At 43.8% G+C, this 23534-nt stretch overlaps 3 protein-coding genes across 5 annotated transcripts in view; 1 reads left to right on the top strand and 2 right to left on the bottom strand.

Moving 5' to 3' along the window:
* The window catches only part of cnksr2a (connector enhancer of kinase suppressor of Ras 2a), a 53322-nt gene extending 49716 nt beyond the window's left edge, over nucleotides 1-3606 (top strand). The window contains exons 20-21 of the mRNA XM_030768656.1: nucleotides 2382-2581; nucleotides 3376-3606. Coding sequence (XP_030624516.1) covers nucleotides 2382-2581; nucleotides 3376-3606 — 431 coding nt within the window. The remainder of the gene's footprint in view (nucleotides 1-2381; nucleotides 2582-3375) is intronic.
* A 4713-nt stretch (nucleotides 3607-8319) lies between these two features.
* On the bottom strand, nucleotides 8320-10080 carry klhl34 (kelch-like family member 34). Its single transcript, XM_030770270.1, has one exon. It carries the CDS (start codon nucleotides 10078-10080, stop codon nucleotides 8320-8322), a length of 1761 nt encoding a protein of 586 aa, XP_030626130.1.
* A 4095-nt stretch (nucleotides 10081-14175) lies between these two features.
* smpx (small muscle protein X-linked) lies at nucleotides 14176-23382 on the bottom strand. Of its 3 annotated transcripts, none has more exons than XM_030769770.1 (7): nucleotides 23084-23382; nucleotides 22559-22774; nucleotides 21959-22078; nucleotides 17525-17580; nucleotides 15646-15732; nucleotides 15373-15506; nucleotides 14176-14499 (listed from the first exon to the last, which is right to left on the bottom strand). In XM_030769770.1, the coding sequence occupies exons 4-6, from the start codon at nucleotides 17561-17563 to the stop codon at nucleotides 15381-15383; spliced, it is 252 nt and encodes an 83-aa protein (XP_030625630.1). In that variant the 5' UTR covers nucleotides 17564-17580; nucleotides 21959-22078; nucleotides 22559-22774; nucleotides 23084-23382; the 3' UTR covers nucleotides 14176-14499; nucleotides 15373-15380. The 3 variants fall into 3 exon arrangements, with proteins under 3 accessions (XP_030625630.1, XP_030625631.1, XP_030625629.1); XM_030769771.1 differs by lacking the exon at nucleotides 23084-23382 and adding an exon at nucleotides 20829-21048 and having other exon boundaries at nucleotides 22559-22954; XM_030769769.1 differs by lacking the exon at nucleotides 23084-23382 and having other exon boundaries at nucleotides 22559-22954.
* Between the last annotated feature and the right edge of the window lie 152 nt (nucleotides 23383-23534).

Raw genomic sequence — 23534 nt, 5'->3', positions numbered from 1 at the left:
GCAGCTTGCTTTGCCACCTGCTAAAGAATGGAAAGTGTCAGAAACAATCGATCGTGACTCGGAGACGTACCTTCCCCAGGAGAGCCGGAAAATAACAGAGCCTCTCTCATACAAAGCCAGCTCCGCTAGAGGATCTTAGTACCGTCCACAGCACAGTGCTAGGCTTCAGTTGAGTGTATTACGCAAAAACAGCAGCCAAACATTCATCCTTTTTTTTTCTATGTATGAGTAGAGAGCGGTCGTTGGCGTGAGTGGCAGTAAAACTTTATCAAATTCACGAAGCCTTGAGGGATAAAAAGGTGACTAATAACAATAGCAAGACATCCACGCTCTCTTCGTCCTCGCTTTGTTAATGCTGTTTTTTTTTTTTTTTTTGTTAACACAGTGAGGTGTAGCACTGCACCAGGCAGCAATGCGTAGGAGTTGATGCTCGTACTACAAAAGTGAGGTCTGTATATGTATGACTTCTCACGACTAAGGTTTGATTTCGGAACTCTGTGCACCCATGAGTCCAAACTTCTGAAGGTGGCAGAATGAACAGCTTTGCGCCATGCGAGAAATGTACTTTAAGGTGCTTTTGACCTAAATGAAGATGTTGTGAAACATACAGAATTATAAACAAACGCTAAGGGGAATGTCATGTAGTAGTGTGATAGAATATTTTGCAGTTGAGTCGTTCGGACACATGATAATTTCAAATATGCTGCATTTGTCAACGACAGTCAGTCATTTATTAAAGTATCCTTTTGTGTATGTCTAATTCGGGTATTTGACCTGGCTATGAATCACCTATTGGTAATTATCTAACTGAGACGTGTCAAACTCCTTGGCAGCAACCGACGACTGCGCGTCACCGCAGCAACGACATCGTTTCAAACCTGGAAGTAAATTGTAAGATTTTCTGGTCGTTTTCAGATGACATGTTTGAGATAGAAGGAGCACGGACGTTTTTCCTAGCACTATTGTGTTTTTGTTTGAGACTCATTATCTACCTTGGCGAAACAGGCTCCGACTACAACTGATGCCTTTGCCGTAGAAGTAAGACGATAAAGATACTGGTCCTGATGTGTCAGCCGCGTTTACTAGAGCAATCAGCATAGGATTGGTGACCTCTTGTGGTGATATATGGTAAAGGCCCAACGTACACCCACACACTGTTGTCATCTTTATGCTTGCGCCCGAGGAGAGGGAAGCCTCCTCTTCCCCAAAACACAATAAATTCCAGTTAATTACTCCCAGGCCCAGTGGCGTGTTCCAGGCCCACGTGCCTCTCCCAGACACTGGCCCCAAGGGACCGGCTTGCTGCAGCGCAGACCTCAACTCAGCCTGGCTACTGATATGCTCTCCCACTCACACACACACACACACTCTCTCTCTCTGTCTTTCTCTCTCTCTCTCTCTCTCACATACACACAGCTAAAAAAGCAGGAATGAAGGCAGATCTCTGACAGTGATAAAAGTCTTACCTGAAAATCACATCATGTGTTACTGCTCGAGCCTAATGGCAGGAGTTAAAAGTTTCTTTTGGGGGTGGGGGGTTGGGGGGGGGCTGAAGCTGTGAATTTGGCTGCAAATAACACAGGATGTTTTGACTGTGAATAAGGGATGTGTTTTTTCTCGCAGAAGAGATCTGAGGTGAGCGGGTGATAGATGCAATTGTGTGGAAATTCAGTTGTCTGTTTATCGTAGCTCCGGTGCCATCAGTCATGTTCTGCTAAACACAGCCACTCAGCTTCATGAGTGGGAGTATGTATTTGTGTGTGTGTGTGTGTGAGAGAGAGAGAGAGAGAGAGAGTGTGTGTTAGAGAAAGAGCAACGAGAGTGTGTGATTGCAAAAGACGCAGAGACGGTTCTGCTGATTTGTGTATATGCTGAGATCGCAGACAGGCAGAAATGGAGGGAGAGCGTAGGAGGATACAGAGAAAGAGGGAGCATGCTACTGTGTTTTTTTTTTTTTTAATTATAATAATAATGAAAAATGGAGAGAAATGTAGAGAAGATGAGAGGGAAGTTTCCAGATGTGTGGATATCTGAAAAGTAATTAAGCTTACTAAATGTGACAGGGAATTCTCCCAAACTAACACAGGGCATTGTCTCCCTTAAAGCAGCTGATTCAGGCAGACTGACGGAGTGCCAAAGTGCGCACTGCTCTAATGTGTCGATAATGAGACTGCGTCTAAATGACTGCTAGAATTAACCGATAAAACAACAGGAACAGATCAGAGACTGTCACTGACACAATAATGAAAGTCCTTCATTCACCCTCACTTCTTCCTAAGACCCCCCCCCCCCCCCCACACACACACACACACACACACACACAAACCGCTAACTGACCCTCTCTGTGGTGCCCACCCTCCCCCCCACCCTCACCCCCTCAGGCGGGGAGCAGGAGCGGAGACCCCAGGCTGACTCTCTGGGCGACCTGTACCGGGCACTGGAGCGCGCCAGCCTCAATCCTATGGGTGAGCACCGTCTCTCCACCCGTCTGGAGTACAAGCGCTCCTTCATCCGTCGCTGCAATGATCCCCTGCTCAACGACAAACTGCACCGGCTGCGCATCCTGCAGAGCACGCTCAAGGTACCAGCACAGCGCTGCGTTGGTCCGCCAGTCTGTCTGTCCATCTGTCCGTCGGTCTGTCTTTCTGTTGGTCTGTCTGACGTCTATGGGGCTCTGGAGACAGCCACGCGACACATTCGTTGTTTTATGATTAACCCGAGCGAAAAAAAAAAAAGCCAGAGGTCATTCATTAGGATCTTATGGAGCTGTCTCAGAGCTTTGTCCATGTCAGATTGTTTTGCTCTGCCCTGAGGGAGTGTACAGCTGCCTGGTTCTCTCCCTGTGCTGGACCGTCTTAGAGGCCTGTTTGTGTCGGGTCCTCTGATCTTGGCTGGGCTGCTTCGGCACTGTGCTTCTCTCTATCTGGGCTGCTATGGCTGTGGATCTGTCTGGTTTTTTGGCCCTGGTTTGTTCCTCACCTCAGGGGGCTCTGCTAGAATATGCTGTGCACTGCTCTGTGTTCGTCATGTCAGGGAAAAGACTCCTGTTGCATTGTGGGTGTCGGGCGTGTGCTCCTTTCCCTCCTAGTTTTGAAGTGGGGTCAGAGGGCAGTTATACGGGGCTGTTTGGTCCACAGTGCCAAAGGACTCTGGTCCGGCATGTTCTCTGTGTGTGTGTGTGTGTGTGTGTGTGTGTGTGTCTGTGCCTTGCTCGCTCTCATTCGCCACACTTTGCTTCACTCACCTGAATGGAGTACGCGTTGCTTTAGGTGTGAGCTAACAGCCCGTGACTTTGATCTCCTAACCTTTATGTGATAGAGGGAGAATGTATCCGTAATCCCCACCCTCCACTCCTGTGTTTCTGCAATCCCATAGGACAGGGAGGGGGAAGTAGCAGTGATTGACAAGCTGCTGTCCAATCCCAAGCTCACGTCCACAGCCTTTCAGGAGTGGAAGAGAATGTACCTGGAGCTGTTCTCTGAGGACGTCCGACAGGAACGTCAGCCGAGCCCCCTGTCCGAACCCAGCCCCACACCTACCCCTGAGCCCACTCCTCGAGCCCCCTCACTCTCACACACACACTCCTACATTGAAACTCATGTCTGAGTCATTCTCACACACAAGCACACACTGTCCAGGACTTTTCTGTGCTTTGAAAAAAAATGATTTGAACTCCATTATGACTTTTTTTTTCTCAACTGTACACGTGATACACACTCTCATGTCTGTGTATGAAGCAGTCCTTAACTCTAACTGTAATGACGATTGTCAGACCACACATGCAAGAGCGGCACACACACACCGTATGCATTGTTTTTGCAGTCACGACCGCCAGCCTTCACAATCAAAACACATAAACAAAGCGTGCGTGCACACACACACACACACACACACACACGCACACACACACACACACACACACACTCACTCACTCACTTAAAACCACAAACCCCAGCCATTCTGCCCACAGGCAGTAGACCATTCTTGTGTTCCAACAGACTGGGTTTCCATGGTTACCAACCTTCCCAGAGGCTTAAGAAAGAAGAGAGGTCTGTCACGCGTCCTCAGCCGCTGAACACAAACCTGGCTGTGCTCTGGACGCAGTGTTACCGTTGAGTCACGGTACAGCTAACATTTGGACTGAACCCGGGAGCTGGGAGGAGAGTGTATGTGAAGACAAAAAATGGGACTTTAAAAAAACGTTTTAGCATCAACGGACCAAAGAGTTTCACTCAGAAAGTCCCCGCTGCTGCATCGTCAGTGATATTGTGTTTTCCCCCCCTTTGTGTTGAAAAATGCCTTGCGGGCACAGACATACACACACACAGTCATGTACGCGACTGGTTATTATACTCACCACCTAAAAAAAATATACCTAAGACAGAGAAAGCACTGTTTTTACAAAATAATCCAACAATGTGTTTATAAGCTTAAAAGCTGCTTCAGTGTCAGAGGGCTGGACCCCCCCCCCCTCCTCCCCAAACCCCACCCCGCTACAGCACTTGTATATAAGCAGTATGAATGTGAAATATGCGTGTACATCGCATCGGCAGAAATCTCGCCTGACAAGATGTAACAGGCTCAAAATAGGCATTTTAAACACAGCCTGCATTGTGAAAAGCTTTGCACACCTACCCTTTTTGCTAAACAAAGCATATGACTGTGTCTCACTTGCAAAGCAGGCTTTGTGTTCTCCTTCATTTTAGCAGTTGATTGGGGGTTTTCTAGTGGCCAGTATTAATATGGAAACCTGTGGACAATTACAACACAAGCAGGCAGGAGACAGGCTATAGAGCAGCTCTTTGCTCTGACCTGATGAGAAAATGGTCCATGGTTTTCAGTAGAACTTTGCACAGGTTGGGGAGTGTGTGTGGGACTATTTGAGTGCCATGAAGAGCTTCTCAGCGCTAATAATAGATAGAAGATTTGTGTGAACAGAGTGTACTTGTCAGCGTGAAGATTTCATATTTATGATGTATGAAAAAAAAGAATGTTCTATGTTTGTGGTACATATTTAATTTTTATTAACTGAATTTTCAATGGGGTGTTAAAAATGCTTTTTTTTTCTTCCCAAATGTGTCTTCATTGCTGCCTAGGTCTATCTTAATTTATAGATTTTGTGCTAACTGTAGTTACTCCTCTGTGCGACACTGTACAGTATTGTTTTTATAGGAGAGATGTAAGTACTCAGATATAGTAAGTCCTTTATTCCAGACAAAGTCCTCCATCCAGGGGATCCACGTCTCTGGTCTCATCTCGGAGTCTGTGGACGATGTATTGTCAAGCTTGGCTGTTGCCTTGGTTACTGAAATACCCACGCCTAAAGCTGTTTACCCACGGCAACAGTACTGGTCTTGTCAATACACATTTTAAAGGGAGTGATTTCCATATTAGCATTGACAGATGTGGACAGGGAGTGAAAGTCTTTATAGCCTTTATATATGTGTATGCAGTAAAAATGCACAAATGTTTATTATACTGCATGACATAGGTAAGTAACTCAGTTAAATGTAACACAGTTTACATTATTCATTTAACTTTGTTTTGTTTTTGTTTTTTTGTTTTGGTTTTTTAATCAATGCTGCCAGAGGAGTGAAAAAAACGAAACAAAAATCAGTGCTTCGCTATTGACTGACGTCTTTCTATAAAGAAGGCTCGACCACAACCAAAAGCAATCATGTTCTCAGAGGGGAAAAAATACCTATTTTAAGAGCTTTTTAATGTATTCGGAATGTTCAGAATAGAGTTTACTGAAAGTTAAGATGAGAAATGTATCATATTACTTATGTAAATTTATATACAGACCTCTGAATGAGGACTATATGGGACACTCAGAATACAAACTGTAGTAGAACAGAAATTGTTCTTTTTGTGAGTTTTGCTAACTGTATTACTAAATTAATTGTGACTATATAGACGATGTGACCATGTAGATCATGTGACTCAACTAGCTTCTCAGAGGCTTCAAAGGAGAGACAGCATAAGATTATAGATATAGAGTTACTAGGTTGGTTTATATATGTCCAGCTGTACATTACTGCATACTCCATCATCCAAAGATCTGTCTTATATTTGAGTTGGTAAGGAAAGCCTTCTTCTTGCCAGTAAAGCCACCTGTTTATACATGTTCCAAAGTTTCAGATGAGACCAATCTAGAAAGTTTATATCTATGGTGTTGGCCATCCCTCGCTCTAAGCAGGCATGTGATATGGGCAGTGCCATAAAGACGTGTTGTGTTTTAGCTTCTGTTCTTAGACAGGTTTATCGGTTTATTTATTTCATTATTTATAATTTATTTATTGACATACTTACTGCTTTCTCCAGATTCAAGGTAAATGTTTCTCTAACTGGAGTTAATAAAAAGTTGCCCATGAAACCATAAAATTCTGAGGTCAGTTGTGTGATTGTATTTACCTGTTTGATTTATTTATTTTTTAAAACTCCTCCCTTACGAAGGATAATTTTCCATTAGGAGGTGTTGAATTGACCATATGAATCCCCCTTTCTCCAGATTACTGCAGGCTGTGGATTGTTCTCAGGCAGCAGCTTGTAGTAAAAGCCTAGACTCTTCACCAGTGGTAATGTCCTGACTTAAAGCATTAGTGGATGAAAGAACTGATGGAATACCTTGGAGGTCGAGACTTAGTCCGCCTCTTCCCCAGTTTCCAGGAGATACTGCTAATGGCTTTCCGTTTCCTTTCTTTTTCCAACCCCTTTATTTCTCCCCAAGCTCCAACCAGGATTACACATCTCCTCTCTCTCTCTCTCTCTCTCTCTCTCTCTCTCTCTCTCTCAGACCACCTGGTGCTGATGGTGCCCTCTTTAACGAGCTTGTATCCCTCGTCTGCGTTAATTACCACGCCCTTGTGCTGCTTCCCCTGAGTGTCACGTCTCACGCTTTTTTACATCACTCATTAATCATTTCATTTATTTTAAGCTCATTAAAGCAAATCGAAAATGAATTAGTCCTAATGACTTCTTCAGGGGCACCACACAGGCAGCGGAAAAGATCCCACTAGCTCGTTTTCACTCAGAAGATATTTATTCATGCGTTTCTTATTTTTACTTTTGAATTGCATTGATTGGTGTTGAGGATTTGATCTTTGATATTTGTGATGCAATGAAAATGCACTTCATTCTGAGCAAATAAGTTTTTCATAACTAACAAAAGGTTTGTCTTTGTCAGTGATGCATGCAGTTATTTAGACAGGCTTCAAATCACACCCAAATACCTCGTTTTTGTCATATCTGCTGAGCACAGTTCATCACAAACTAGCTATTCACACAGTTTATAAGCTATTCACACAGTTTGTATGGAAGGGTTTTTTTTTGCCCCTTTGCATAGTTTTGTACAGTTACTGCACTATTTTGCTCTAGACAGCAATGTGTTGATGTAACTCAAATCAGTAATAATCAGGGCTTTTTTTTCCCACTTTACTCTCCTCTTCTATTTGACTTTGTCACAGACACACACACACACACCAAAAATACTTTAAATCACATGTTAGTGCAATTTCTAGAAGCTTGTAAAACTAGAGGGCTTACCCTCTCTTTACTCTTAGCACTCCCCCTCTAACCATACTATCTTTCTCTGCTCTCCTCACCTGTGTTGGATTCATTGTCACTGCATTCCTGATCAGACAATGGCACCTCTCCCACTCACTACCCTTCCTCTTGACTCCAAGCCAAATACCCAGCTCCATTCCAGGTCAGGTTTGGAGAGATTTATCTTCCCGTTTTTATGACTTCTGTCTATCTTTCTGTCTCTCTGTCTCTGTCTGTCTGTCTGTTTCTCTCTCTCTCTCTCTCTCTCTCTCTTTTTCTTTCCCTCTCTCTCTTGCTCCCTTACTTTGTATTTTGTCTGTGAACTTGTTCTCCACAGTGTCTCTCTCCTTTGATGAAGTGTTAACTTGTCATAATGTTGCCTGCTCAAGGCTCTGTCTTCTCTCATGCCATCCATGGATACTGCTCCTCAGGTGCACTCATTAATCTTCTGACTGTCAGCTTGACCAGTGTCCTGTCCTCATTGGTTGGGTGCTTAACTCTTGTCACACCTTATACCTTTCTGACTAGTTTATGCTGATTAACTAATCAATGACAGACACAGGCTCAAACACCATAGAGTTTCTCTTTCCACGTTGTCCTACTATCGTCCTCTCCATCTAGCCCCAGAATGCACTCGTGCTAAGGAGATGTCTTTTCCTCCATTCTAAAGCTCTGAGCTCTCCCCTTGCAGAGTTGCAGGCAATAAAAGGCCTATTTTGCTCTGTGTGTATTTGGGGTGAGGTTTTTGGGGGTTTTTTTTGCAAAGAGCGGCATCTACGTCTCTGTTGGATCTTGAACAGTCATGAGAACACAGTGTGTGTCACATAGAGGTGTGGGGAGTTTACACAATTCCCTCCAGTTGTCGTATTCAGGATCGTACTCCAGCACGTTGGAAGTGCTCACTTCCTGACCGTCCTGCCACTTTCTTCCACCAAACATTAGCACCCTTCCTGCCCCGGTGGCTATCAGGCCGTAGCAGAATCGATCGTTGAGAAGAGGCCTCAGGCGTGTCCACTGGTTTTGTTTGGGGTCATAACGTTCAATGTCACAGAATGGTTCATACATCCCCAGGAAGGAGTAGATACATTCGCCAACTGTGGCCATTTGGTGACCAAAACGGGCAATGGACATGGGGGCCTGCTTCTCCCAAGCTTCGCCTTTAAAGCTGTTTAGATAGAACATTTCCTTACTGTTCTCTGTCTGATCTCCAAGCCTACCTCCAGAGATGTAAATGCCCGTCCCCATTGTGGCGCAGGCATGCCCGTGTATGGCGTTGGGTAGAGACACACCACTTCGCCAGCACCCTGCCCTCATGTTGTATCTTTCCACTGAGCACAAGGCGGGATCGCCTCTTTGGGCACGTCCCCCGACAGCATAAATCACTCCATCTACCACGCAGCAGGCTAACTGTGCCCTTTTTTGGAGCAGTGGTTCCATCTCCTCCCATTGGTTAAAGCGGGGGTCGTAACGCCATACCTGGTCAGTAACTGTCATAACTGCTGTCTTCCCATTGTGCGTATCCACCTCCACCACCTCCCCACCCAGCACAAACAGGAAGTTGCCCACCACACAAACCCCTTGATACTGAAGCTTGTTGGGCAACGCAGTAGACAGGGGGCGGATCTTCCTGCTGCGCATGTCAAAAGTCTGGATCAGTTGGTTGGGTCGGTCTGCCTCGGCTCCTCCCCCCACCAGCAAGACTCGACTGGTGGTGGAGCGCAAGCTGGTGTGGTTGTTCTGCAGCAGGGGTTGGAGTGGACCCTGTCCGTGGTACTGCAAGGCTTTCAGCACCAGACTACGGATGAAGGGCGTGCATAGGGCAGGCTTCGAGATCAGGCGAGACAGCTCTTCTGGAGGCACAAGTCCAAAACGAATACGGCTCAGTAGAGAGTTACTGCACAGGGCTGGCAGTGGGTTATGTTCCAGCCAGTCCAGAGCTAGCTGTAGCAGGGTCACCTCCTTTACCCCTGGGATGTCCTCAGCTCCCAGCACTCCCTGAAGAGTGTCCAGGTTAAGCTCCATTAGCCCAGCCTTGTCACCTTCTGTTCTTAGCAGCTGACCCAAGTTCTTTGAAATGTAGCGGTTAGCAGCCGTCAGAGCATCAGAGAGGCCATAGCGGGCGGCCACATTGGCAAAAAAACAGCAGTTTTCCAGATTGAGATTATCTGACATGTACTGCATGCAAAGATCCACAGCGTGAGTTACCTGCAGGTAGCAGGCAGCCTCCAAGGTGTCCTCCAGTGTGGATGGACACAGTGAAATCCATGAGGTGTAGATAAAGTCCAGCACTTGCTCCAGTCCACTGGAGGAAAGGGCTGGCAGGCTAATTGTATGCTCCCCAGATTCTAGATTGTGCTCCTGGAACATGGACCAAAAGTAGTCACTGGAGCAGGCCAGCAGAGTACGGTGAGCTGGGAACTGAAGACCCTCAGCTTCCAGAACCACGTCACACATCCGACGATCCAAACGCAAGCGCTGGTACTGAGACAGCACTCCATCACCGTGAGACCTGTTATGCACCAAGAAGTAGCTCATGGCGGAAGGAGAAGGGGCAAAGAAGGAGGAAAGACAACAGGAAGGATAAGGGTGAGAACAGAGAGAGAAAGAAAGAAAGACAGAAAGAAAGAAAGAAAGAAAGAAAGAGGCAAAGAAGGGGAAGGAAGGAGGGAGAAGGATGAGGGAAAGTGTTTGAGCCCCTTTTCTCTTGCAGACGAGATCAAATGGAAAGGGAAAAGGTCGTTGTGCTGCGAGGCAGCTGCTTGTTGTATGAGGAGGATCCCATGGCTCCTGCAGGCATCTGACACAAAAACAAGCTGATGGGAGGGTCGGTCCATTGACCCCACCTCGTTTACCACCCTGGCAGGGCTCCGCAGACATCCCGTGATCCATCACTCTGTTTGCTCTGGAACAGGCACGTCTGTCCTCCAGCGTTCCCGCAGGGAGGGAGAGGAAAGGGGAGGGTAACGTTTTTTTAGCGAGGGGTGATCTGTAAGGACCCCCCCCCCCAACACACACACACACACACATAACCATATGTACCATGCTGCCCTTTTCCATCATTCCAGGTGGGAGTATGGGAACAGTGGGATCAGTAGAAGAGGTGGGGGTTGAAAGAGATGGGCAAATCTGAAGTCAGCACTCAGTAAATACTAGAGTTAGTCAGCACTGAGGACTCCAGCCTGCCGCCGCCACCAGCCACCATATCAGTAACCACATCACCACGGTGACAGGAATAGAAACATGTAAGACATCAGACACAGAGCCATGGAGGAGCCCAGCCAGAGAGAGAGAGAGGGGGAGAGAACAGTGCACAGGAAGGTGGCAGAGATAGAGAAACATGAGTGATAGGAGAGTGATAGAGTCAAGAGGAGAAGAGCAGGAGAAGATAAGAGGAACGTCAGTGTGAGACAACAACAAAGGGGCACACAGATTAATATGAAAAGTTAAGACGTCTGTGAGGGTAAGTAAGAGTAATAGAAAGAGAGAGAGGGCAAGAGAGAGAGAGAGAGGGATGGAGAGAGAAAAAGAGAGAGAGAGACAGACAGATACTCTCTGAGGGCTGTTTGTTTATGTTGGCTTGATTACTGATGAACTGTGGTGTGATTTACAGTGTTGCGTGTCTGCATGTGGAACACAGTGTAGATGGCTATCGTTCTGACCATGTGAATTTCTCCCATCATCCACCATGAATAGCATCTGGCTCAGAGCTGGAGCAGGGGGGATAAGGGGAGGCTATTAGGGGAAAGCAGGGGTGATCATGACCAGAGTGGTGATGGTATTCCTACCCCCTGCTCCCAGTTACACCCTGTAGTCTTGCCTCTGATCCATCTCTTAAAAAGGATTACTAACACAATGAAGATTAACCCCATGTGTTTCATTTAAAGTTGTCATCTCAAACTGTTACTAAATCACCAGTTAATTGGTAACTGGAGTGGCTCCTTTCAAATCTAATAGCACACAGAGCCATAGAAAGAGACGAGAGCTGCACTGGAGGTCATGTGTTTGTCTGTGCGTGTGTGTGCGTGTGTGTTTGTGTGTGTTTGTGTGTGTGTGTGTGTGTGTGTGTGTGTTTGTGTGTGTTTGTGTGTGTGTGTGTGCGCATGAAACAGAGCTCTATGCCTTGAGGAAGTGTTTGAAGTATTTGGAATGTTGCAGTCTTGGTGTAAATGCTGCCAGCTCCTACTCTCGTCTTACCACACACTCGTGTTGTCGCCCAAAGACGTTAATCAAGGAGTCATCGCTACAGCAGCGTTTGTGAGGAGAAGCCTGTCGTCTCTTCCCGACCAAAGTCTAATGTCATGTACTCTCTTTACTGCATCAGAAAAAGTGGTCACCTACATAATTAAAGTGTTTATACCTAAGTAATTACAGTGTATCTACTGTAGGGTCTTTTTGTGGTAGCATATAGTACATGTGTGGGGAGCACATGGGGGCCTTGGTTATTACAGTAATAATATCCCTTGCTTTACATACCTTTACAATAGTTAAGCCTGAAAATGCATTACACAGTACTCTGCTGAAGTCAGTGGATGTGTGATTGCTCTGCACTGGAGTGCAGAGAGCAGTGTGAGCAGACTCACATTGCACCTGTTATGTCACGTGTGTGTGTGTGTGTGTGTGTGTGTGTGTGCATAATCTGGGTCCCTAGGCATGCATATTTGTTCTCGTATAAATTACATCGAGCATGCAGTGTGCATAGACAGTCAAAAATATTACACTCAGTTGGACAATATGTTTTCCAATCTGAGAGCAATAAACCATTGATCTATGTGAGCATGACTGCCCATATTTTGGTCTAATTTATGTCTGCATGCTGTGTGTGTTTGTGTGTGTGTGTTTGTTTTGTGTGTGTGTGTGTGTGCGTGTGTGTGTGTGTGTGTGCCCGTGCCCTGGATGTCCCTGTGGTAACCTCCTGCTCTTGCCTGGAATGCAGCCTGACCTAAGAGAGGCTCTAAATATAACCCTGTCTATTCTGTCTGCTCTGGTGTGCATTTGCGTGAGGGTTGTCATGGAGAACTGGTTTTCATTTGCCTGACAGGCTTTGGATCAAAAATGACCTTAGTCCCAGAGAAGACAGGAATAACAAAACAAGTGAAAGAGTGGCATCACTGAAAGTTAGAAGCATTTAATGATGTCTGAGGGTAAAAAAAAAATATAAAGAAATGGAGAAGAGCTCTGGCATGAAGGAATTCCACTGGTGAGTGAATTTAGAAATGGCTTGCTTAGCTGTAAGACTCCTGCATTGTATTGTGGTTACGGAGACTTACAGAGGATTTGTTGATTAGCTTGGCCAGCTGCCCTCATTGTGTGTTTCCGGGTTCTGCCAGATACTCTAATCCACGCACATTCCCATCCCCGTAGCTCCGAAGAAAGTGTCCATGCCACACACAATCCTATAGTATTGGCAGGTTTGAAGATAGCTTTCACAGCAAATCAGCTCTCAGTGGGGAATTATATCCCCAACCACTATTTTAGCACTACAACTGTTTTCTTTGTTCTCAATCTACAGTGCCAAAGATCTGAGCTCCTTATACTTACATGTCTGAAAGGTTTTTTTTTTCCCCTGAGAAACACTATGTTGAGATTTATCAGGTCATGTACATAAAGAAAAGAGACATCAGACAAAGGTTACTTCAATCATTCATTAGATCCTCTCTACTCAGGTTTGATTTTATGGAATAATTTGTTTTTATTAGACTTTTTTTTTTGACCTGGATTCTATTTTTTCTTTTACAATGTGTCTTATTCCTTTAGCCCTTAACACGACCACACTAACAGAAGGAATAAATGAATTGTTGGATATCATTTAAGGACACTTTCACCTACAGAACTGCTCATATTCTGCTGCTGCTGAGGAGTATGATGATAGTTACGATGAAGGTCAGAGTTGAAGAAACAAAAAAAAGGAAAGGGGGGGGGGTGGGATTTTAACATTTTGCAAAGGCTCTACAGAAAAATCAGATAATCTACATAAAAATATGATCTCAAAAGTGGTTTGAAATCTTGAAATCTACTTCTGTTTGTTCAAATATAACATACGATGACATTGTCCTCCCTTGTTCCTGTCCCTGATAGAACAATAAGACATAATCTTCAACGCATCATCTTACACTCACACAACACAGCACAACAAAAGCAGGGAAAATAAAAGAAAGTAAAACAGAGGGATTTAAAGAGAGAAAACATTGTTTAACATTTGTTCAGGGTGATTAGGGGCAGGTAACATATCTCTGTTGTGGTGTGGCCTGTATGTACACAGTAACTGTAAAGGTACAGGGGACCATTTTTTCGATTTCACGTCCAGTTGGTTTGTTTCAGACGCGCCGAAGTCACTAAAATACTTCAAACAGGAGAAGTATTGCAGAGATGCACAATACATTTAAAAATAGAACACAGCATTATGGACCATTAAACATCAGACAAAGAACACACTTGGACACCTTCATTTAGAAACAAGAGGCTGAGGACGTGTTATGGAGGAAGTAATGCGTTGAGGCTCAGATAGAGATGACCTAAATTAAAGTGGGACAACATTCTGGCCTTAGACCAAGACTCCTAACTGCGCATTAACCATCAGTCTCTGCTTGCATGTAAACCACCCAACCCCCCCCCCCCCCCCCACCCCCCAGCCCCCGCCTGGCCTCGTCAGGTCTTCAGAAGGTCTGTTTCGCTTTAAGGATGGTCATTGAAGAGTGTGTGGAACAGACTGAGTGAGTCATACATGTTGATGTGCGCTGGATTGACTTTGTCGTTTCAGTACTTTGAGGAGTTTTTTGTTGTTGCTGTGGCAGATTTTTTAGTGGGTAAGATTTTGTTGAGGTTGCACTTGCACAGTAGTTGATGCACAGAGAGACTGTTGGACAGACAGAGACTGAAGGTTCACAGAGCTGAACTGTTGATTCCTTCCTCTGTTTGGGATAAACTGGAGGGTTGGCAGGAACGGGGAGGTGTCATCTGGAAAAATAAAAGAGGTCAAGTGTTTCATTTAAAATTTGTTAAAGATTGCGCTGTTGTTTGTGACAGAGAACTTGGCTGCATGGGAGTTTGATAAACGGCACATAAGAATTATGTGACAGGGCAGTAATTTTTCATCTCACCATCCCTCTCTGTCTCACACACACACACACACACACACGCGCACGCGCGCGCTAAGAGACTGCTGCCTGCTGCCCACCCTGTGCTCCAGATGGTTGGTGGAGGTCACAGGCCATGAGCTTGTTTGGTTTGTGGAACAGAAGACTGTAGAGGCATGCTGGGACAGTCACACCACAGACGGAGTCTCACTGCCCCGCCGATCACAGCACTGTCACCATAGTATTAATAGACACTGATTCATTCCCATACCCCTCACGCCTGCTCCCCCCCCCCCTCTCTCTCTCTCTCACCTTCTCACATGCACACTTACTCATACTCTCCCTCATTCTGCTGCCCCCCCCCCTCCCCCAAACACACGTTTACATATATGTACACATATATCTAGTCATACTCCGCATGCATATAGATTTCTTTGCACGTATATATATCCAGGCATACACACATAAACACAAACAAGTGGAGGGGGGGGGGGCACCTACTGCCACCTTGTGGTAAAAGCTGAATACAGCAGGCACTCTGTTCCTGCTGCAGTTTATACTGTTGTGACGCACTTACACCAACATCCATTTAAATCTTCCCGTATGTGTGTGTGTGTGTGTGCGTGTGTGTGTGAGTGTCTGGGCGCGAGCGTGTCTAATCTCACACAAATTGGACCCTTTAGCAAGAAAGAAAGTTTGCCTGATCTATAACAGAGAAGTCTGTATTTGGGAATAGAGTTCTTTCGAATTTCACCTGTCTTTCTATTCCTTGGTGACCCATCTGAGCTCGCTCTTGACATTTTGAATCTCTGAGAGGTTGACAGCTGGGCCAGGCAGTTTCACAGCTCCGGGCAGGGCTTTCTTCTCCTCTGGGCTTACCGGCGACGCCTGGGGATTTATGTCAATCAATAATCACCATCTGACGTCTGCCCACACATTTTAGTAAAGTGAAAATTGCACGTGTTGACATGTATGTAAATGTTTCTGTTTGCGTGGTGTGAATTGCGTGCAAACAACTGCTTCTGACCTCCTCTGCTTCCACTGTCTCCTCTTTCCTCTTTATAGGATGGCCTGCCCCAGGACGCAGAGCTCCCATTGGAATATTAAGGTTGGCCTGCGAGACGGACAAGGAAAAGAGCCAATGAGACAAGAGAAAGGTCCTGATCAGATGGAGAGGACGAAATTTCAACTGATGTACAACCCCAGTGACAAGCATCTAAGGCAGCGTCCCAAATCCCCTTACCACCGGCCGGAGAGAACCAAAGCCAAGCCTATCCACTAGCTAAAGATCTGTTGTAGGGCTAAATGTGGTGGCATTCACACTCAGTCTTTCCACAAAACCCCTCTCTGCTCTGGACACGGAAATGTCTGGTAAAGCTTGGTGTGTTCCATAAAGAGCAATGTGTCTGTATGAAAATCAGCAGTTAACTTCACAGATAAGACAGATCCTCCCTATCGGCAGGATAGGGATCTCTCTGTACTAGCATGATGCTTCAAAAAAAAAAAAAAAAAATACCCACCTCTCCTCTTAACTTGCTTCTAATGAAATGTCAGTGCCAATACATTATGTAAATCTAAAGCAAAGCATTTCTTTTCACTTACCGCGCCAGAAAGTAAACACATTAACAACATGTAATGGATGTTATCTAAGAAGCTACAACTGATTCTGTGCTCCAGCTCCTCTCCGTCCTGGCACGTTCTTTCTTAACGTGTTTGTGTTTCGTTATCTCTCTTATCCCCTTTTCACACCCCCCCCCCCTCTCTTTTTGTCATTTTTCACCCATGCTCCTTTCTTACCCCTCTCTATCTCTGTCATTTCACTCTCACTTTCTAAATCTCTTGTTATCTGCCCCCCCCCCCCACGCCCTCTCCTCCTTTGGCTCCAGAGCTGTGTTCCTGTCTGTCACAGCTGTTTGTCGGAATGCAGTAGAATGGCAGGCACTCTACTATGCTGCGTTATAGTAACTACACCCTAAAGTGACCACGTGCTTGTCTCCTTGCATGCATAGACAGTCTTCCTTCTAAGTCTGTGCTCTTTTGTTATGGATCATGATTATGGAATATGTGTACATGTCAGGCTTTTTATATATATATATATATATAAAAAAAAATCTTTTGTGTACAGTCTATGAAAGTTTTTATGGAAAGAGAAAAGTTGTCTATTTTTTGGCTGCAGTGTTCAGTGTTTCGTATGTAGGCTAATATCAGTGTTTCTGCGCTATGGTGAGCTGTCGTTTAAAGAAAAAAAAAAAAAAAAAGAAGAAGAAAAAAGAAAAGAAAAGAAAAGAAATGTCACACACACACACACAGTCTTGCTTTCTCTGACCTGCAGCAGCCAAAACTTTGATACATTTCCCCTCCTTTCCTCACCAAACAGAGACAGTTTCATCGGCAATAATAAACATGTGGTCATAGGAACTTTAACTAAAGTGTACAAGTCTATTTTTATATGCATAGTGTTTATCTAAACGTATGGGAGGGACACAGATGTTTTAATGCAGAGATGAGAAAAGCTGATGAAATATAAGAGATGAACAGAAGAATTCTGTAAGTATTTTCTGTACTTAAGTGGGCTTAATGTGAATTGTGAAACACTACTGTAATGCCACGTGCATTTGAAATGTGTTTTTACAGTCATTACTCTATGTTTAAAAGAAAGAAAACACTTGCTTTTCTCATTAAATAATTTATGTCGATGTGTTTACACTTGTGGTGTATGTATTAGCGTGACGAGCATTAGCCGGAAGCCTTTCACAGACTTTTATTACAAACTTTGCATATGAGGAGATGGTATTAAGCTAATGAGAAAATAATAAACTTCATTTAAATGCAGGAATAACTATGCAAAGGGTTTAAAGGAATGGTTAATCAATACACACACACACACACACACACTTATTACTCACCTGCAGGGCTTTTACATTAGAAGATGGCTGCTTGGACATTCTGCAAGTCCACAGTCCTACAATGAACCAAACCAAGAGAGATCAGAGGCATTGGACAGCCACACAGAAACCTGTCACTTCGTGTGACTGAGTAAATGTATTTGTTTGTGTGTGTGTGTGTGTATGTGTGTGTGTGTGTGTGTGTGTGTGTGTGTCAATACAACAAGGAAAAGTTCGGCCACTGTCCCCCTGTAGCTTTCAGATGCCCAGGATTGGCTTTCAGTTGCTTAGCGACTCCCACACAGAAAGGCAGGTAGAAGCTGTTACACCTGCATAATTCATGGGCACTCAGAGAAAGAGCAGGGGCACAAGACCCGGGGCACATACATACACACGTAACACGCACACATACACTGCCTTTCATATTCACCATAGTACAAAATTCATCAGTTCACACATCCTCTTATGTTCATCTTCAACAAGGCCACAACACAGTGAAATATGGTCACAGAGTGTTACATTTCCATTTATGTAAATGTTTGGACCATCTGCACTGTCAGTGTGTGTGTATTAATAATGGAGACCTTCATAGAAGGAGAATTCCCAAGAAGTACACATTTTCCTGATGAAGAAACACATCATCCTAAAAAAGACATGTCGTTTGGCTCTGGTCACGCCTACTGCCCTCTTTTGCATGTGTTTTCTCCTCAAATGTAAATGACCAGATGGAACTGATAGCACATCTTACGGCTGGAGTCACTGCACTTGTATCAGCACGGGCAGCGGTAGAGAAACTTTTCCTTCAATAATTACCTTTTATCAGGTTAATAGTAGTTAGTTTGTCTTAAGCTACGGTAAAGAGGAGACTCTTGCCGATGTATGCCTCTATTGAGAGTATCTGGGACAGTACATGAGTCACCTTACCCCTGATAACCTGTGAATTGGCTGCCATGGAAACGCACATCCCATATTTATGACAGAACCTCTCTCTCTCTCTTTCTCTCCCTATCCCTGTCTCTCTCATGTAAAACCTTTCACTACAGCAATAGACCTTGATGAAGGAAAAGAGGCTAAGGTCTATCTAAGCATAGAACAGAAGATACATCAGGCTATGGCTTCAATCCTTAGCAACTGTAACTGCGTTTGTGTTTACACATCAACAGTGGGGCTTTGGTACTTTAAGTGGTGTTGAGCAGAGGCCCAGAGCCGAGCTATATTTACTCTACTGAGAGAAACACAAAGAGCAGTGCCTGCTGCAGCTGTCCTGCACATCTCCACACACATATTCTCACAAATACAACCACCTCAAACTTCTCTCTCTGCTCCAAAATATAGACTAAATTAACTCCTATAAAATAATGTTAAGAGTCACACAACGTGGAAGGTGCACCCGTACAACATCTGTACATCAAATGTTTTTAATGCCTGTTACAGAACCTTTTTTTTTTATCAAGCAGAAAGACAGTGGCTTGACCAGTTAGAGCCAAAGATAATAATAACAGGGGTGTTCTGAGATTATTCCAACGGTAAGAGGATAAATGGAAATGTTTCGCATTTTCCTTGGTTTTTCAAGAAATGTGGCCAGTCCATTTGTCCTCTGGATTTACGTATGTGGTGTTCTGTGAACTTTTCAATAATCTAACATTTTTCGGTTGGGTTAATGTAGCCCTTCAGTCGAATCTTTTTAGAATACATAATTAGTAATGAGCATAAAACATGTTCATAAATTAAAAAGCATTTACAAACACTCTGTAATCACATAATCACCAACTCTGATGCTCATTCATGCAAAGGTAAGCCACACATCCACTCATTGCAAATGTAATCATTCAGCTCCCATAGCCACTCTCTATAACCCCTTTATTGTCGGCAGTAAAAACATTCCCTGATCCTTCAGCACATGACACTCTGATTTGTCCCTTACCAAGCAACTCTGTATTAAAAGAAGAGATTATTCTGTCCCTTTGATGATTTTATGTAATATGATATTATTCTTTAAATCTTCACCCTAACTCATGAATCCTGCCAGTACCCATTCCTGTATGCTTCAAATATGTCAAGGATTATTTTCAAACATACAATAAAATTAATCTACTCATTAATCCTCTATAAATGACTTCCTAAAGCCTCCTTTTCCCTTCAACTTTCCTTTTCAACACTCTCAGCCATCACGCTCTAAAAATATGTTATTAACATTTGATCCATTCATTTGGCTTATAGTTGGTAAGACAGATGCACTCAGGGAAAATGAACTGAAACCTGGCAAAAATGATTATCAAATGTTATCTCAGCTAACGCGGGACATTTCCAGGATACTGTAAATTTGTCAAACCACAATGAGGATGTTTCACTGAAATAATAAAAGGACATTTGTGTGCATAACATATAGTTTTAGCATTTCCTATGAATTCTGGAACATTCTAGGAACCTCAACAAAACTGAAACATTGTTCTGAAATGTTCATTTCCCAGAAAGACTATTACCTGGGAATAAGGGAATATCACTCATCATATCTTTGAAGTTGAACCTCATTCAAAATAATAATTCAAAAGAACAATTCTAATATGAATCATGCTCTGTTACTTGCGAAGCATCATATCAACCTATGACATGTTACGTAAGAAAGTTATTCATATCAGATGCTAAAATCAGACCCTATCCAACAACACTCACTGAATTTCTAACAGTGGTGTCCTGTGTGGGATATGTTTCACCCAAATGCCTCAAGGCTGCAACACAAGCCGAGAAACAAATGCTGTTTATTATGCAAAACAGTGGCGTGTTCACTCTTCACTCTTTTTGGTTTCAAATGAAGGTTGCAGCCATTGCCAAAGTTCCCAGTAGTACACTACGTACGCTACCACTTCACACAAATGTGATGTAACTGCTTGAGTAAACACAAAAACTCGAAGTTTCTGACCTGAGTTCGCCTCCTGGGCTCAATCCCCCGTCTCAGGCCCAGTTTTATTACCTATGTGTCATTCTGGCTATTTCAGTCCCTAAGAGAGGGAATCCTGTGACGTCCTAGCCTACACAACCACTGATAATCACTGATATAAACGTGAAATGAGGTGAAACGTCAGTCACAGAAAGCCTATTCATACAAACACCACCCTCAGCAAGGATAAATCTATACAGTGACATAGTAACTGGTCAGGATGAGAGAGGACATTTAATTACAAATCATCACACATACACACATACATACACACATACATACATACACCACTTTGACAAAGTGGTACACAACCATATGACATGGATTAAAAAACACATTCAAAAACAGTCATACACTGTATATCTTTTTCCCTTGGGGGTGTCTTACCTGCTGTTGTAACCGTAAACTGATGTTTTCCACTATGGAAAAGACAGGACAGGTGCTGGTCTGTCTCTCTCTCTTCCCCTCTCTCTCTCTCTCTCTTGCTCTTCCTCTCTCTCACTCTCCCTCTCTCTCTCCCTCTGTGGACCGGACTGGACCGGACCTGTGTGGTTCTGTAGTAGTGTTCTGTGGACACTCTAGCTGATCTTCACTCTGCCTCTCTCGGCTGTAAAATGGCAGAGGGATTCTTCTCATATCTGGGATTTGTTCTCACTATAAATAGCAGTATGATACACAGAGGGACCTGCTTTCTATCCTCTGACCACAGACATATTAAGAGAGTAACTCATGTACATATGCATGATTTACATATATCCTGCCCTGTTTAAACACATGGATATACACACGATATACTTATAACTTGTAAACACTACACTTCAGTCTTGTTTACCTCATCTGCAAGGATTAATGTACGATTGAGTACACGTGTGCTCACACACACACACACACACACACACACATGCACACACACAAAACTTGCAGTATGATTCATTTTCAGATGCATCATGCTCCCTCCTGCTTACTTCATAGACATAAACCTGATTTTTTATGTTTAATCATGAACAATCCTCATTGTTTTGACAGCTAATCCTCTCAAGTGAGTATTTCATCTTTCAGGTCCTGAACTTTTACTCAATACAAAAACTCATTTACTCCAAAGACTAAAAAGCGATTACAAAATTGTAGATCAAAGTCAATGTTCACAGCATGACACAACTCTGCACACAGACTTTTACCCCAAACCAAAGTATCCTTCACAGATAGCTTGACAAATGATACCAGTATAACTTGCTTGATCACAACAGAGAAGAGCAAAAGCCTTTCCATTTATTGAAAAACATAAGCACACAGATGTACAGGGAAACCTAAGTGGTCATGCCTGCACGTCAGAAAACAAGGGAGAGTGAAAAGTGAGAGTGTGACATACTATGAAGTGACATCAGTGTAATAATAGATCTTAGTTATAGATCAATGAGAATGAGAAACATCAGAACAGGTCCAAATAATTGACTTGTCACTGCTTAGGATAAAAGAACCTTCATGATCATCCCAAAGTCATAGTCACTGCTGGTTACCTTCTATGCAGCCAGCGTGGGGCCCCAACCTCCTCACCGCTGTTTGTTTCAGTCTTCGGAGTACCACACCTAGCCTGTTCTCTGTGAGGTCCTCTCCTCCTCTCTCTTTCTCTCTCTCTCCTGCAGAAAATCACAGAGTGACTCCTCTCCTTATTAAGATCCTGACCCAATTTAAGCACCAGCAGGCAGAGCCCAGGGAGTCTTCTGATTGGCTTACAGTTTGACATGACGACCCATTCCCAGTGGTACCAGTTCTGCCAATCTAGGGTGTTTTCAGAACCCTAACTGGGCTGATTTCACTTCATACTGAGACTAACATCAACAAGCCACAGAACCAGGTCAAACTATCATCATGGAACTTGTGTTACAGAAACTTTGGTCCAAACTGACAAACTGAAAAAGGATTAGATTAAGTTCACTCTTAAAATTGAACCTGTGTAATAACAGCAAATGAGACCAACTGTACCACAACAGCCATGGTTAATAAACAGTGAGAGTAATAAAATAAATAAAAATTCTCAACAACGTGTTATATCTGAGGCCAAATCCAGTAGCAGGTCTAGATCATTCTTATATACACACTTTTTGGGATCCACTTACCAGCAGGTGAAGATACTGTTTGTTACTGTGCTTTCCTGCTCTTCTGTTCCTACTACGCTTTGTCTTCCAGTAAACTGCTCTCAGGCTCTGGGAGATGTGTATGTGAAACTGTGCTGCTTGGAACTGAAGCTCTAGCCACACAGCACAGCTATGCAAATCCAAACCTGGACACACCGACCTTCTCGTCACTCACTTCCACCTTAGCCTGTTGCTCATCTGTTTAACGGACAAAGAGTTCAGGACACCTGTCTGGCATTCAGACAACTCCAATCAATCAACGTAGAAAATGTCCCCTGTCACTGATGAAGGGACAAGAGAATTATTTCCCATTGCATGTACAGAGGGTTTGGATTCCCGTCGCCCGAGGCAAATTCGGCATTGTGCTATCACATTCTTTATAATGTCAAAGAAACATTCAAAATGTTCAAACTCCGTTTTATATTGTGTCACAGAAGAGCAAGCTGAAAATGGCATTTGTAAGAGTAACTTCAGATTGGCATTTGATAGCTCATTACATGTGAATACCTTTTTCAATATAGTGCCATTTACTTTTGTTCCGTAAGAGATAGGGCAGTTCGCGGTAAAATACTTGGTAGGACAAATGCAAACGACGAAGCGTTCCATGATCAGGTTTAAAGTGCCGGGTACAGACAGCCAGGCTTCCTTATGTGGTTTACGTGGAGTTCCATATCTTCCAATGGAATCCTGTGTCTCAAAGCTGTTTTGCCACTGTGTGAAAGCCTGCCATAATTACAGTTAATCTAAACTGCCCATCTAAGATTGTCAATCTTCTCATATAATGTCCAGTTCCCTGACAGACAATGTGTCCTCCCCCTTTTATTCCAAATGCCTTTCATATGACCAAGTAACACATGTAACCGTGGGATTTTTTTTTTACTCTGTCATCCTGACCTTTATTGACTTACAAAGTTCATGTTCGATTAATCCCTCGTTTGTTTATCAAATCACAGGTCGG

Source organism: Chanos chanos, chromosome 3, assembly GCF_902362185.1.
Source record: "Chanos chanos chromosome 3, fChaCha1.1, whole genome shotgun sequence".
NCBI lineage: Eukaryota > Metazoa > Chordata > Actinopteri > Gonorynchiformes > Chanidae > Chanos > Chanos chanos.
Note: the sequence above shows the minus strand (reverse complement) of the source record. Positions and strands in the feature narration are given on the sequence as shown.